Source organism: Artibeus jamaicensis, unplaced genomic scaffold (genome assembly GCF_021234435.1).
Source record: "Artibeus jamaicensis isolate MK-2021 breed Jamaican fruit bat unplaced genomic scaffold, CSHL_Jam_final contig_3176, whole genome shotgun sequence".
Taxonomy (NCBI): Eukaryota; Metazoa; Chordata; class Mammalia; order Chiroptera; family Phyllostomidae; genus Artibeus; species Artibeus jamaicensis.
In genome coordinates this window covers 3880295-3896314 of record NW_026521740.1, presented here as the reverse complement: position 1 = coordinate 3896314, position 16020 = coordinate 3880295, and the positions used below count along the sequence as shown (strand labels likewise).

General features: G+C 43.7%; 1 protein-coding gene across 4 annotated transcripts in view; it reads right to left on the bottom strand.

The window, feature by feature from the left end:
- UTRN (utrophin) overlaps nt 1-16020 on the bottom strand; it is a 449632-nt gene that overhangs the window by 403518 nt on the left and 30094 nt on the right. The window contains exon 1 of one of the 4 annotated variants that reach the window (XM_037144916.2): nt 10713-11115. The exons of the other annotated variants lie outside the window; for them this stretch is intronic. Coding sequence (XP_037000811.2) covers nt 10713-10782 — 70 coding nt within the window. The 5' untranslated portion in view covers nt 10783-11115. Of the gene's footprint in view, nt 1-10712; nt 11116-16020 lie in introns of those variants that run through there. 4 annotated transcript variants of the gene reach the window in all.

Genomic DNA, 16020 nt, shown 5'->3' with positions numbered 1-16020 from the left:
AAGAGAAAGCACCACCCGTTTGGCCTCACCAGTTTTCCTCTTCGATTCTCTCTCTTTTTGGCCTCCGCTTTGAAATAGAAATTGTCTACCTACAAGCAAAGATTTTCGTGGGATTTGCGCCTTTATGCGGGAACACACAGGTTTGAATTAGGAGCCATGGCCCTCCCCACTACGACTGGCCGAGGGGTGGAAAAGAGAACCAGCCAATCCCTGGCCCCACCCTCCTCCTCTTTAACTGTGTATTTTGCCTAGACTAGTAGCTGTATGACTCTGAGAAAACTCACTCTAAGCCTCAGTCTCCAAATCTGCAAAATGGGAGTAGTGACCTCACCTGTCTCCTAGGAGTCTTGGGAGAAGAGAGAGAAGCCCAGTGATACACATTACATCACACAACCACAGCCTAATTTTTTTTTTGGTAACAGCTTTGTTGATTTATAATTCACATTATATGCAATTAACCCATTTTGAGTGTATAATTCAGTGATTATCCATTCATTCACAAAGTTGTGCATCCATCACTACAATCAATTCTAGAACATTTTTCTCACCCCCCAAACCTGTCATGTTCCATTTCCTCCTCCCACCCCCCACCTACCCCAATCCTGGGCAACCACAGAAATCTATAGTCGGTTGATTTGCCTCTTCTGTGCATTTCATATAACTGAAATCATCAGATATGTACATGGTCTTTTTTTCACTTGGCACACAATGCTCTCAAGGTCCATCCATATTGTGGTATGCATCAGTACCTCATTCCTTTTTATGGCTGGATGATATTTCACTGTAATAACATCCCTCATTTTAGTTATTCATTCACCCGGTGGTGGATATCTGGTTTGTCCCTACCTTTTGGTTGTGAATAATGCTGCTATGAGCACTTGTGCACAACTTTGTACGACATCGTACGTCTCCGTTTATCTGGGGTACACACGCCCAGGAGTAGAACTGTTGGGTCATAGAGTAACCCTGTGCTGAACCTCCAGACAAACTGCCAGGCCGTTTTCCAAAGTGGCTGCACCACCTTCTGCCCCCACTACCACCACATGAAGATTCCAGTTTCTCCACATCCCCAGCTACATGTACTCATTCCCTGTCTTTTTTTATTATAGTAGCCACCCTAGTGGGTATGAAGTAACATCTCACTGTGGTTTGATTTGTAGTTCCCTGATGGTTATCAAAGCCCAATTGTTACCATTAGCTCAAAAAATGTTTCCATTTTTATAGGCAGGGCTAAATACTCAAAAAAATACAGAACAACAGATACTGGCTATAGCACTGAAGCAAGACCTCGAAGGTGTCCAGCTTTAATACTGGCTATTTTCAAACAGGTATAAAAGAATTTCAGTACAGTTGTATGTACGGATCTGTACCAGCTCCTGGTAAATGTTGCCGACTTTCAGACTGACATCTCTGCTAAAAAGCTGAAGGCAGTCAGCCCTTCCTGCTCTACCAAAGGGCTGCTTAAGAAAATTTATCAGCAAAGGAAATTCTCAATGGAAATAGGACATCTCAGCCAACTACAGAACAGTTCTTTCTGCCTGTCTGTCTGCATGTATCTTCTTAAACAGAAACAGGCCCACTTAAAAAGCAGCCTTTCGTAAGCAAATAGCCATGATTATCTATACGAAGCAGAGTGGTTAGGTAATCATATACTTTAAAAGTGTTTCCCCTAATATTTCTAGTACCCACCCAGCACCACTTTATAGTAAGAAATTTTAGAAATCAGATGTGACTCAAGATCAAAGATCTCAAAAATTCTGAAGGTAGCCGAGAGAGACAACAAATCAGGATTCCTCCTTCCCTCTTAAAAAATATGATATTGTTGCCCTGGCTGGTGTGGCTCAGTGGAATGAACATGGGCCTGCAAACCACATGATCGCAGTTCGATTCCCAGTCAGGGCACATGCCTGGGTTGCAGGCCAGTTCCCAGCAGCGTATGCATGGGAGGCAACCACACATCGATATTTCTCTCCCTCTCTCCTTCCCTTCCTCTCTAAAGATAAATAAATAAAATCTTTTTAAAAAATATGATATTGTAAGAAGGGTAGTAATTATTCTAATTCAAAGGAATTTTCCAATTCAAAACATCTAATATAATCTAATTCAAAGGGATAACTTTTTTTAATTCTAAGGGACTATTTAATCTAATTCAATCTAATTCAGAGGAATTATCACTTTTTTCAGAACTTATGGTGTTTAAACAAATTCATATGATTAATGATCCCTTTCCTAAAGTATCCTATTTTAGGATTTTAATTTTCTACTCTTTAAAAATACTGAACAGAATAAAATCTACATAAAGCAAGGCAAAACAAAACCACAAAAAAAGGCTATAAACTTTAAAAAGTAACAACCCTTCTCTTTATTTTCCGATGTAAGACCTCAGGCCTTGCAACATGTACTAATAATATGATTCATCCATCTTCCAAGAATTTTCCCATGTCCCAGGGCTGCACCATGTAATCCTTTGTTTTTGTGATTTCTTGGCACATGGCTGATGACGAGACTGACCCCTGAACCTTCCTATGTCAAACAGAACTTTCCATGGCAGGAAATGTCTCAAACATTCATATTAAGCTAAGTGGAAATGTCACCAAAGCTCAGGAGCGAATACGGTCTGTGTCAGTCAGTGCAACTTCTAGACCTGATCCCACCAGGGAAGGCGAACTCTGGCACAAATACGAGCACAAAGGCTCCCCTGAAGTTTTGGCAAATACGTGACTGTGAAGACGATCAAAAGCAACAACCAGTTTATCAAAGTTACCTGAAGGCCCTTCTAAGAAGATCTAACAGGAGGGCACTTCTTAAAAACTGCTCTGTAATGTCAGAACCCCGGCTCTATCCAGATTCTTCTACATTACACTGTGGCCTCGTTTCTAGTTCTTGCGAAATCAATAGGCTATTTATGTTGCAAGGACCTGTGTAGGGTATGCACTTTCTCATTCAATCCGGTGCTGACAGCAGTAATCAAATTTGGTCCGTACCACTAGCTCTATTCTAGCTCAACAGTAACTGGCTGCCCGCCTAGGTCCTCTCACCAAAAAGGAAAGAAAGGATTGGACTGGAGAGAGAACTACAGAACGAATCAGCTGAAACCACAGGAGGTGGTGTAGGAGAGAGAATTAAAGTCATTTGAAGACTAATCTTCTCTCCACCAGGGAGACACACCCACAGCTAAGACCAGGCGAGCCACCTTCGGCTGTGGAAGGCCCACACTTTTTCCTTCGTTCTGTTATCGGAAAGCCCTCTTGGCTTTGAAGCTGTTGAACATCTAATTATAACTGTCAGTCCTAACTAATGAACCTACACTTAACCCTGCAGAGCAGCAGACAAAACTAGAGACAAACCCCGTCCACCACCACCAGGGCGACCACGTGGGTGCCAGGGAACGCTGGAATCCAGCACCACCCGTGAACTGCACACTCCAGACACTGCTGGCTTCGTTTTGTAACCCTTCAGCCTGCACTTAAAGTAGAAGGTGCACTTAAGGCATTTCCCTCAGATCAGAAAATACAAGTTAATCTCACAATAAAAGCAAGGTCAGCTTTAAAAAAAAATAGGAAGAAGGTGCAGACCTAACTTAAAATTTTACCGCACTTGTACTTTTTGACTTAGAATTCTCCAAGAAAACCACACTCCTGTTAACAGATATTCTCTTCTTAAAAGCAGCATAGATGATGCCATTTTCTAGTATAACGAGCAACTTTTTTTCTCATTTTTTAAAACTTGAAATAATTTTAGATTTACCCCCAAAAGTTGTCAAAATAGTACACAGAGTTCTCATGTGTACTCAAGCTCCTTTCACTGAGCTTGCCCCATGCAACTTCTCCAATGTTCAAAGAGTATGTTGGGAGTTTTAACTCATTTTTCTCTAGCTAAGAAATTCTACTTTAGTTCTTGACCATGTTAACTAACGTTACTATTACAATATTGACAAAATCCCACATGTTGACATACAAAGAAATTTTCTCATGATTTTAACAACACACATCCAAAAAATAGTCACTATACTACTATTGAAATGGTTAAAACAATTACGAAAAGCAAAAGCCAGGAAAACTTTTCTAAAAACAAGCAAACCCAAAAAAGCAATGTCAAAGATGGTATTTAATGGGCTGAGTGGTTTCTCATGAGACTGCTTCTCCAAGGCAGAGATATAAATAAAATCTGAAATCATGCTTTTGTTTCCATATTAGTAAATTAATGCAACCGAATGACATTAGGATCAACAATATTATGTTAAACAAAAATCCCCACCATCGAAGAGTTTAGAATTTATCCAAAACCACAGAGGAGCGGACCTCAGATGCAGACTTTAAGAAATATGCCAATGAGAGGAAAGAAATCATATTTTAAGGATCACTGCTTTTATTTTCTAATGTGCAGTCAAAGACTCCTACATGGAATGATAAATTAAAAGAGAAATTCCTAGAAGTGGTATTTCAAGATACAAGTATAACCTTTCTTACAATTATCTCAGGAAAATTGCACAGAAGTGGTAAGATTAAGAGAAGGAACAGTATCACCAAATCCCTTGATGAGGGGGTGGAGAGAGGTTGTGAGTGCAGACACCCTCTTCCTCCACCAAAACAGGCGAGGAGGGCTCTGAGCAGGGAGCCCGGGTTCCCTCCCAGGGAGGCCTGCCTCTACCGACAGTGTGTGTGTGTGTGTGCGTGTGTGTGCGTGTGTGTATGATGTCTCACCGGCCAAACTGCTTCCACACAGACTGCCAACTGCCTGGAACCCACTGGCGCCCAGTGACTAACAGGTCTGTGGTAGAAGAAGCCGACACCACGTGGCTGCCAGGTGATGCCACCACTTTGTGGATGCCCGGATCCCATCTGCCCGGGCCCTGGAGCACCCCTGCAGTGCTGGCTGCTTAAGACGAGGGTCCCTGGGACAACCGCTCCAGCTGCAAACGTCTCACTGGGACAGAAGGAAGGTCACTGCAGGATTTTTCAGGGGCCTGAATAGTATTTACAGAGACATTAAAAGATGAATAAAACACAAACGCTTTTTTTTAAAAAAAGAAGCATTTTAAAAACATTATTAAAAAGAAAAAAGGTGGTGATTTTTCTGGACTTCCTACATTGTTCTGTTTTTATCAATCAGGTGAAAACAAACATCATCTTCTCTCATTTACCTTTGCCTGGCGTGTTGTAAGGACTTAGCAAGCAAAGTTACTGAAAGAAGAGCAGTGAGATGAAGTGGAAGACATCGGCACAGACGTCACAGAGGACCGGGACAGCGCGAGGAGCCCGGCCAGCTCTCACACCCAAAGAGCACAGAGCATGTGGCAGGCCCACCTGATGCAGTACAGAGGTGGCAGGGTCTGCGACAGGAGCGACATCAAAAGTAGCAGCCCTGGCAGGTGTGGTTCAGTGGACTGAGCACTAGCCTACCAACTGAAAGGTCACCTGTTCTATTTCCAATCAGGGCACATGCCTGGGCTGCCGGCCAGGTCTGGATTGGGGGTGTGTGAGAGGCAACCGTGTAACTCTCACACACTGATGTTTCTCTCCCTCTCTTTCTCCCTCCCTTGCCCTTTCTCTAAAAAAGTAAATGAAAGAAAAGTAGCAGCTCTAATGCAACCTCAGCCCTCCCAATGCTGCAGAAAGCGGGGCCAGGCAGGAGGGGCACTTTCAGGAACACAAAAGGAGCGATTTGGAAGTAGAAGTGCTGCAGAAGTAGAGGCAGGCACAGTGGCATCCTGCTGGGACGTGGAGCAAAGGTGGGCAAGTGAGTGTCCCTAGTTTCTGGAGGGTCCAGGAGCCTCACGCTTCACGGGAAGGGGTGGTAATTCTTTGTTTTTACAATAAAACCATCCGGGGGGAGAGTGACCTAAGTCTGCCATAGGGCACACAGGCTGTGGATCCAAACGTGCCACTCATAAATTTTTGTCCTGTGGTCACCTGCAGCAGTGATCTCAGTCCAGTGTCCTTCCTGTGGAGCCCGTGCGCCCTGAAGCCCATCTGAAGGCGTTGGCCGAGCAGAAGACGGGGTGTTACCAGGTGTGAGTCATCCGTACACTCAGCCTGCAGCGGATGCCACACTAAAGTCCTCCCACACCCAGCCGTGTGTCGTCTCTCTCAAGTGAAAACGAGGCTTAATCAGCTACTTGTGACAACTGAAGGCTGAGGCCAGGAGGAAATGAAGGGTCCAGGTAACTACTAGGCAGAAGCAGTGCCAAGGGACTGACCAGGAGTAGCTTAACTCAGTCCCAGGATTTCTGAAAGGATGGCACAGTTTCCAGGAGGTAGCCAGGTGAGGAACAGAGAATGTAAGTAATGATCATCACTCGCAAATTTTAGCCCTGGGACTCGGCGACAGGCTTCCTGGGCCCAGAAGGGAGCGCCTGTGAGAGCCGGCCAGCTGATGGGTTTGCTGACTGAGCGCCTACTGAGTTCCATGCAGAAGAGTGAACAGAACCAGTGCCCAGGCCGGGCAAAGGATGCAACGCCCACTGCCGCAGCGGAAGCCCCGAGACAGGCCTGAGAAAAAAAAAAAAAACAAGGACCAGAAAGAGGTGCAGGGAATACCACAGAAGGCAAGAAACCTAACAAGAGCCCACTACTGCGACATTCTAAGAGGTCACAGAGAAGGTACAAAAGAGAAACCAGTGACCTAGAAATGAGGGAAAATCAGAGCCAGGCCCTCTTATTCTAGGGCAGCCCCTGATGGAGGCCGAGCTGTCCCGGAATTCGCAGGCTGGGACCATGTACGTGCCGGTTCACACGAAGCTCCATGTCCCATAAAATGTTCCCCTCTGGAGAACTTCCAGGAGTAACTCCATCTACAAAAGCATAAAGAAGGCAAATGTAACAAGCTTAGCTTGGAATTGGAAATGCTGGGCTAAAATAACTTCCTGGAAGTTGCCAATTCAGTGGGATGCTGAACCACCACTGTTCCCATTGGAACATCAGTATGTAATTTGGTCGGTAAAAAATGACCAAGTTTAGGGACCTCTGAACTTGAAAGTTCTTTCACAATTATTTTCATCGATGCCTGTAAAATCTTTACAAGTTAAGCACTGTCAATACCTCAAGTCCCATTTGAAAAACGAGGTAACTGAGGTTTGTTAACACATAGTGAAATACCAAATCCGTGCTGTGGGTATTCTGAACCTCAGGGCGGGCTCCCAGCTCCCTGCCCACCAGCCCTTCCTCCATCCCTCTCCCCGGCCTTCTACAGCAGCTCCCTGGCTCTCAACACCATCGCCTGAACCAACATGAAGCCCCGACACTGCAAACTTCTTTTCCTGAAAGTAAATGATACCGTGCAAGACTTCCTCTCTTCCTCAGAGTCACAGCCAAAAATCAGACGACACCAAGAGGAAATGCATGTTCCTCAATAGCATGAGGTACCAGGTATCAGGTAGCAGCAGCTACTGCGGAACCCAGTCCCAACTCGCCGGCCCCATCGCAGTCCCTAACTGGGCCACTGAGACAAGCGGCAGAACCTTGAGGCCAATCAGATGGGAGTCTCTCAGCAAGAGAACGGAAAAGGAGCACCACACTGCCATCCCCAAGGGCATTAAAGTCATAGCCCTGAAGGAACCAGGTGGTTTACTCAATGCATGAGTGATGAACCTGACACCCTCCACACCGGAAAGAGGGCAGGAAAAGGAAATGAAAGCAAGTGACTCTAGGTTCTGAATTTCGTATGCAAGAATAGCCAGCAACAGGTGCAGCATTCCGGCGAAATAATGACTCTCAAAACATCTCTCGCCTCCGCAGCCCAGAAGCGCAACATTAGCGATGATGTCAGAAGTACAAATCATCATGTTCCTGCCAATAACAATTTTGTGCGAAAGAAAAAAATCTTCAGCAAACACACCAAACAATATTTCTATCCTGGCACATGACTTCTTTTACATGGTCCTTCCCTAAAACACTTTAATATAATTTATTATATATTTAAAGGTTGGTCATCCAAAACTGTTTTAATACCTAGTAACTAATATAGTGCCTGGTACCCAGGAGACAGGCAATAAATATTTACTAAATGAATGAATGAAACAAACAAGCAGGTAAACAAAAAGTTGTCTTTACAGATAAAGGTAAACAAAAATCCTACCTTCAGGGCGGTTTATATTTTTTCCCACTTCTCCAAGAGGAGAACAAAAAGCCGGAGTAGAAAGCCAAGAACAGGAGATACCAGGAGATGCCTGGCCGAGGCCCTTTGGGATTAAGAGATTTCTGCAGGGAATCCTCACTTGGAGAAGGCCAGACGAAAAATTCCCACAATCACGTGAGCACCCCACCTTTAGGTTTTCCTGTCTTTCAGTATGCCGCTGACATACTGAAACATTTTCATGTAACATTTTCCACCAACTGTGACTACATAGTTTACAAAATAAACCTCGTGGTGCAATCTTTTCACCATGCTAAAAATAATCCACTGATTATATCTCATAGAAAACGTCTTATGGTATATGTGACAAGCATAAGAAAAATGTGGGGGGTCAGGTGGAGTAGAAAGTTACGAGCTATAAAAATTGACAGGAGTGGAAGAAAATGGCAATGAAAATGTGCCCATAGATCATTTCTTTCATATTGATACTGTGTTAAATAAAAAAAAATTTAGTGTGAGAACAGCACTGATGAATATCAGCTAAAGGTTTACATGATGTTAATTATAAAAATAAGGTTTCAGAGCACAGAAGAATAAATCATCAAAATTAATAAGAAGTGTCAGAGAAAAAAGAAGTACAAATAAATATATAGAATAGTAAATAATTTTATAAAATTATAATAAAGAATAACTCAAGAATACTCTTTGCTCAACTTTCACTAAAATCATGAATTTCTCTTTTGTTTATAATAATATTAAGTATCCCCAGTAGAATTTCTCTCATCCCTGTGTATTCAAGTTCAGGAATCCTTAGGTTTTGCAAGTCCTTCCATCCAAGATCCAAAATAACTCCCACTTTTCTTCTCCATCCAGGTAACACCCAAAGGTCTCAATTAAAATTCTTAGCTGAGATCCTAATTGCCTAGTTAAGAATTACCTCAAACTTCAAGGAATAAACTGGAATAGCAAATCTCTCAGGAGTGCTTTCATTTTTTTTAACTGCCATCTTCTCACCCTGGCTGGTGTAGCTCAGTGGATTGAGTACGGGCCTGCAAACCAAAGGGTTGCCAGTTCAAATCCCAGTCCAGGGCATGATGCCTGGTTTGCAGGTCAGGTCCCCACTAAGGGGTGCATGAGAGGCAATGCATGAGAGGCAACCACACATTGATCTTTCTCTTTCCCTTCCTGTTTCTCTAAAAATAAATAAATAAAATCTTAAATTAGTAAATGGCATCTTTTCATTCATTCATTCATTCACTCATTCACTCCTATTCACAAGGATCAATCCTCCCTACAGGCCAGGGGCTATGCCAGGCACTACAGACAGGGGTGAAGTAGAAAATGTTGGTCCCTGCCCTTACAGAGATCACAGTCTAGGGACCTATCAACGACAAGGTGAAAAAAGCAAACTGCATTGCATCCACTGTGCTGGAGCAAGGAACTGGACGGTGGCAAGAGATAACAGGAGGAAGTCTACGTCTGGCTGGTTGTGAGGACAGGCATCTCCAGTGAGGTGTAATGCACTCCCAAGCCAAATCCCAAAAAGGGTAGAAGGGGCCAGCCAAGTGCTAGGGGGCAGATATTCTGGGCAGAGAAAAGTGCCTGTAAAAAGGTTGTTCCTGGAGCTACAGGCCAGCCACAGATGGGGGATCAGCTGAGAGAGAGGAGGCCCATTTTAAATATGCAAACAGCATCTCACCACGTGACTCACTCAACATGCCTTTTCCTTGACACACTTTCCCCACCCCCCTCCGCCCCGGCTTGGAATCCTTCCCTTCCACTCTCTCCTCTGCCACCTCAAAGCTCCCTCCTATGGGAAACATTCCGTGACCCTCTAAGAGCAAAACTCCAGGAGTTAATCCCTCCTAACCAGGAGTAAATCCCACAGCACCTAGTACACGCCACTGCCATACCTCCTGCCCCACACCATGGAATCACTGCGTTCAAGGGCCTAGAAGCAGGGATCTTGCCTTATTTGTCTCTGTTTCCCAGCAATCTATTATGGAACTTGGCACCAGCAGACATGCAAGAAATGACAAGCAAGTGAGTGAACACACCAAGAGAGGAATGGACAGATTAAATAAAGGCAGGAACGCCACCAGTGCTAATTCAATACTTGGTGCTAGAGACTTGGAATAGCACTGGGGTAAAACTCGTTCACCTGTTTATTGTTTGGGGGACAGAATGTTTTCTATCCCTGTAGGATTTTTACACAGCAAACACTTTGGGGAAAATTGTCTTGCATCACAGAGGAGTGACAGTAATTGTCACACGCATTTCGTTTGACCATCGGCACAGATGCTTTTACATCACACAAGTGTGCATTCAGTGCCAGTCCCTGTGCGAGGCTCCGAGGGTGACATTCGCCCTGTCCTAGAGCAAGTCACATTTTAAAAACGTCAGTAAGGACTGACACTGTAGAATGTTTTTCAAGTAATTTACTGTTTTCGTAATGTTATCCAGGAAAAACATTTTTGTTTTTGTTGTTTTAAACTCGAAGGTCGCCCAGAGGACAAAATCATTCAGAATCTGTCGCTCAGTACTAATTCTTGGCTCCCTGAGTCATCCCTCGGTCTCCTTTCTACAACCGATGGACAAAAGGTGAAGTAACCAAAACACTGTAAGCAAGTCTTCTTTACCTGCCTGTGACTCTTTGCCGACTCCATGTGCGAAATCAGGCGGCACTTTCCTCTCGTGCTGGCTCAGCATGTCCTCCCCAGGCTGTTAAGATTCACAAACCGACCGTGCATGTTTTCTTAAGTCAGAAAGGTATGTACCACTCGGCTGGATGGAGTCAGATGGAAAAACAAGGCCCGACTGGGAATGGTGGAGAGAGAGGTCCCTCCCAACCGCCCCAACCAGAACGGTGACATTCCAGCCTCTGCACAGCCCAATCCTGGTCCACTCCCTCTGGGCCTCTGCCAGGCTGGGGAGCCTGTCACTTTAAAATCCGGATGTATGACAGGACTGATCACTGAGGCATGCGTTTTTGCTGTTCGAATTGCCTAGAATCCAGAGAAACCAAGCATTTCCTCACTCCTTAGGTTTTCCTTCCACTGGAGCCAAATGAAAACTGGGATGGGCAAAAATGTGTAGGATATAAATAATTTTTTTAATGTTCCTAAGTTTCCAGCTCTCACAAGAAAGCTTGCTCTCATAAATTTTACCATCAATTTTTCAATGTATGTATTCCGAACTAATCTCCAAAACTCTTAGGGAGCCATTCATTAATACCCTGAAAGTCACACGCTGTCACACCAAAAGGTAAACTGTGCCTCTTCAACCAGGATTAAAAATATGACTGAGTGGAAGGCAAACTGCATCTTTGTCAACCTCAACACACAGCCCACTGCTCACCCAGCGCCCAATCCCTGTCCTCATTCAGGTCGCCATAGGTCAAGGTCCGCCCTACTCAGGGCCTGCACGTGGGCTGGGCTCTCAGTCGACACCCTCTGCCCTGTTCAAAAGGACTCCAGTGTGACTCCTACACGGCCGCCCTCACCACGAGTGGCCTCCTGAGGACCAGGTGAAGTCCCAGCAGGTGCACTAACACAGCACTGGGGCACGTTCTTCCCCGCAGCAATCGCACAACCAGGAGCAGACTGCACGCTTTGGTAACGGTTTCTTCTATTCATCTACACGTTCCAGGGGCCGGACAGCAGGTCTGAGGTGTTCACCAGGTCTCCTGACCATGCCCAGTACAGGGCCTGCCCTGAGGGGCACTCAGACAAGACTGACTTCTATTCAAACTCCTGTCTGTGAAACTGCTCTTCGTGGCAGGCCGTCATCACTGCCAGGCTCCCGGGGACAAAAGTTAGGAAATGCTAGAAAGAAACCATTTCAGCTGCAAGGTCTCATTCCGAGGTCTCAATTCCTTAATTTTTATTTCATTACTAGTAAACTAAAGATCACAACATGTGAAATGTCTAGCAGAGAACGTTCAGTAGCAATACAAAAATTACATGGCTGTAACGTGAGGAAAAACGTGTTCAGATTACTGTTTACATGCACAGTAAATGAATTCTAAAGCCATGAAGCTAGTCAAGCTTGGCAGAAGGCACAGGAAATGTTGGGATAACCATTCTTGACAATGGTAAGAAATCGGTGCCGAGAAAAGACAGCTACTGAGAAAATGTAGGAGACTGTTATTCCCAGAGGTTCGTGTAACTGCCAAAACAGTAATATTGGGCAGCATTTCCTATAGCGTCGATGAATTTTTCAACAAAGTTATTTCCAAAGTAAATCTCCCATTACCAATTTCTCAATTTGTATCAGAGTCACAAAGGCACATAGTTTCTTTAATCAAATAGGACTACAGCAAAATTCAGCAGCCCTGCTCAGTCCTGCTTTCAGGGGCCACCCACCTTCTCTGTCTTACCTATTTGTTCTGACACTTACTCACACTTACATGTGTCTAAATGCTACACTTATACTACAATTCCCAGATCTCTATCTTATATACACTCCTGTTCTGTATCATTTTCTGTTTCCAATATTATACTTTAAATTTCCAAGGCCTTTCTTATTCTCCAAATGTGATTTTTTTTTTTTTGGCATTCTGCTCTTATTTCAGAGATGCAGTGATTTTCCCACTCCTCCCAGGATAGTTAGTATATTACATATTGGTTTCCACTGTTTCCCCTAAATTCCTTTTTCCTGTTGTTTGTTTGGATGCAGCATCAATCCTCAAACCCCTGCCTGGCTCCTGGCACCCCCTCTCATTTCAAGTGAAGCTGTCAAATGCCAAGTTCCGGGAACTTGGGCGACAGGTGGGCTCAAAGTAGGTACGTAAGCAATTCGCCTGCTGTAACTACACTGTACTCCCAATAAAAGCATCCTCTGATTCGGAGCTGATGTAGCTTTAGGAATTCTGGAACGGGCATGGCAGGGGGTTCACCCTCCTGGTGTCCCTTAATCTTCTTGAAGTCAAACCAGAGCCTCACCATCCTCTCTGGGCCAGGGACCCCAATTTCATTTCTGGGTCAGGTTCAATTTCCTTAGGGAACGTATAAATCTCTGTTCTCCTGTGTGAATGGAAGACAAGGGAGTCAAAGGGTGCTGTTCACAAGATCTCAAGCAAACTCCCAGTTTTTAGCCCCCAAATTTCCATTTCCTACTGATCCAACCTCAGACAGTACTGGTGACCCTTCACAGGGCTTGCAAATTCTAGAAGGTGCATCAGGAAGCTCCTGGCCATCACCTCCTGCTCTGGACACTCAGCAGTAACAACTCCGCCCCATCTTCCTCCATGTACTGCCTTGCCCATTCATAGCTACCTTGTCTCCACTTCCCTCTGGACAGACCAGTTTATTCCTTTTGTTCTTTTACCATAATTATAGTGACATCATGGCAGTGATAAACACGTACGTATACGCTCTACCGCTTTTAACTACAAGGTCTGCTTTCCTCAATTCACCTTCAGGAAGACTGCCAAAGCAGGCTCATTACCATGAGATGGGCACCGATTTACACAGCAGCAGTGGGCAGGCAAGGCCTGGTTCTCACAGCCTCGAAGTCTAAAAGCCAATCTTGCTGAATATTTTATGGCCAAAACCAGACTTTGCACAGTACGATTCATAACATCAGATGTATTTCTCAGTTCATTATTCTCTGCATGATTGGGTCCCACTTGGAATTTGAATTCAATATTTATAATATGGTACAAAGTGATTTCATATGTAGCAAAATTTTATAGCATATTACATTTCTTTATTTTCGAATGTGAAATTTTACTTTATATTTAGTAATTCAGGACAGCCCAATTATAAGTGCTATTTGGGGACCTCAATGTATATTCACTTTAATAACTGAAAATACTAAATTGCATTAAAGCTATATTAAAATTCCAATAGCCCTGGCTGGTGTGGCTCAGTGGATTGAGCACTGGCCTGAGAACCAAAGGGTTACCAGTTCAACTCCCAGTCAGAGCACAGGCCTAGGTTGCGGGCCAGGTCCCCAGTAGGGGGCACATGAGAAGCAACTACGCAAGAATGTTTCTCTCCCTTTCTTTCTCCCTCCCTTCCCCTCTGTCTAAAAATAAATAAATAAGATCTTTTAAAAAATATCTGATAAATTTTATCTCTGAGAGTGTAAACTAAAATAAACACAGGAATCCAAAGTTGACCCATATTTATTAAAGATAAAAACTACAGATGAAGTAAGTATACTAATAATGAAAGAAAAATGCTCACAACCAACAGAGGACTGCCCATAAGTCTGAAAAACACAGAAAGCCATTCCCATCTTGGCTGCAAGGGAACACATATGTTTCTGATAGTAACATGCTGAAATACTGAAATAATTCTTCAAGACCCTCTTTTGAATCTGAAAGAACTTCACAGCTGCGAGCCAATACTCCCCACAAAACCCATTCAAGTTGACTGTGGCTACCTAAAGAGGGTGGAAACTTCTCAAGCTAATAAAAGTAAGGTTTTCCAGCATATTCATGAAATTGCAAACTTTATGTGGTTTGGTAGCTCACATACAGCCAGTTGATTCCAGCCACTAGAAGTTACATAAGCTCGTAAAATATATTTTGCCCAAGTCATGATATAGCTTTAAAGTATCACAAAAAAAATACTAAGCAAGGGAAAGGGGGAAAAAAAGCAGGAAATGTAATCACATATTCTCTATTTTCTTTAAACCTTCCTGTATCTGCAATAGCTAAAGTGAGGAATGAAGGTAATTGCTACCAAACGGCTTCAAATTTAAGGCAAAACAAAAATGTATCGCCTTGCCCCTTCTATCACATCACTAAATTGAGCAGGAAGATTATTCCACTCATTCCAATGACAATAATTTCATCAATTATTATAATCAAGTAGTGCAGATAAAGGAATAAAGATGAAGGATGTTAAAATACTTACAAATAATATTTATAATCCACAATTTACAAAGTGGTCATGACAGTTTAATGCCCTACTGAAGAAAGCGTAATTCATCCAATCACCAAATTTAAGAATTACCAAGCTTCCTGCATACTTACAAATGTCTTTATTGCATCAATGTGCATTAGACCTGAAAATCCTAGGGTAGCCGAAATAGTGCCACTCCCTACACAGTTACACAGGATTCACCTTCTAAAAAGTCAAAAGCACATGCTCCCTGCACATTTTCCTATGTCCTAAGCCTACAGTATTTCTTTCATGAATCCTCTATACACATGTCTAGTCCCTACATGTCAAGCATTGTTCAAGGGGTCCATGAAATCCCTTTACTTTGTCTCCAACACTCTGCCCACCAAGGTATCAATCTCATCCAATGGGCCCCTGTGTGGAAAACGCTCCAGAGTCAGTGTCTTTGATTTCCGGCATCTACTAGGGAAAGACAGGACCCCAGGTGATGAGTCGCAGCCCCGTGTCAGGTGGCAGAAATAAATTCCTGGCCCACGAAGTCACCCAGAGAACAGCTGCTGAAAGGCCACTCACAGACTTTTGGGGATTAGCGGATACACATTTCCAGATACAAGATGGTAAATCCAGTGGACGCTCTGGATGGGTGGTCACTATAGAGGACACAGCCCAGGAGGGAGTCACAAAGAGCATTTGTTACACAAACATCCAGGTAACTAAAGCCTTTTTATAACAAGGAGAAACAGCCAAATCCCAAACAGAGGCCCACACACACTGAGCAACAGAAACCAGGTTCCATTTTTTATAATGCTAGAGTTTCTTAGGTTGTCTCCTAATCAGATAACTTTTGGACTTGTTTACTATAATTATTATTTGCTTGGCATTTCCAGTAAGCACTAAATTCTACAGGGTAGTAATTAAGAGTGTAGTCCAGCTACCTGGGTTTAACCCTGCCACTCACTGCCTGGGCTCCATTGGGGTAAGTGACTTAACCACTCTGCTGTGGTGTCCCAGTTGTACAATGGGGATGATAGTAGAAGTGACCTTTCATTTGATTGTTGTGAGAACTAAACAAATTCATGTGTGTGTACATCTG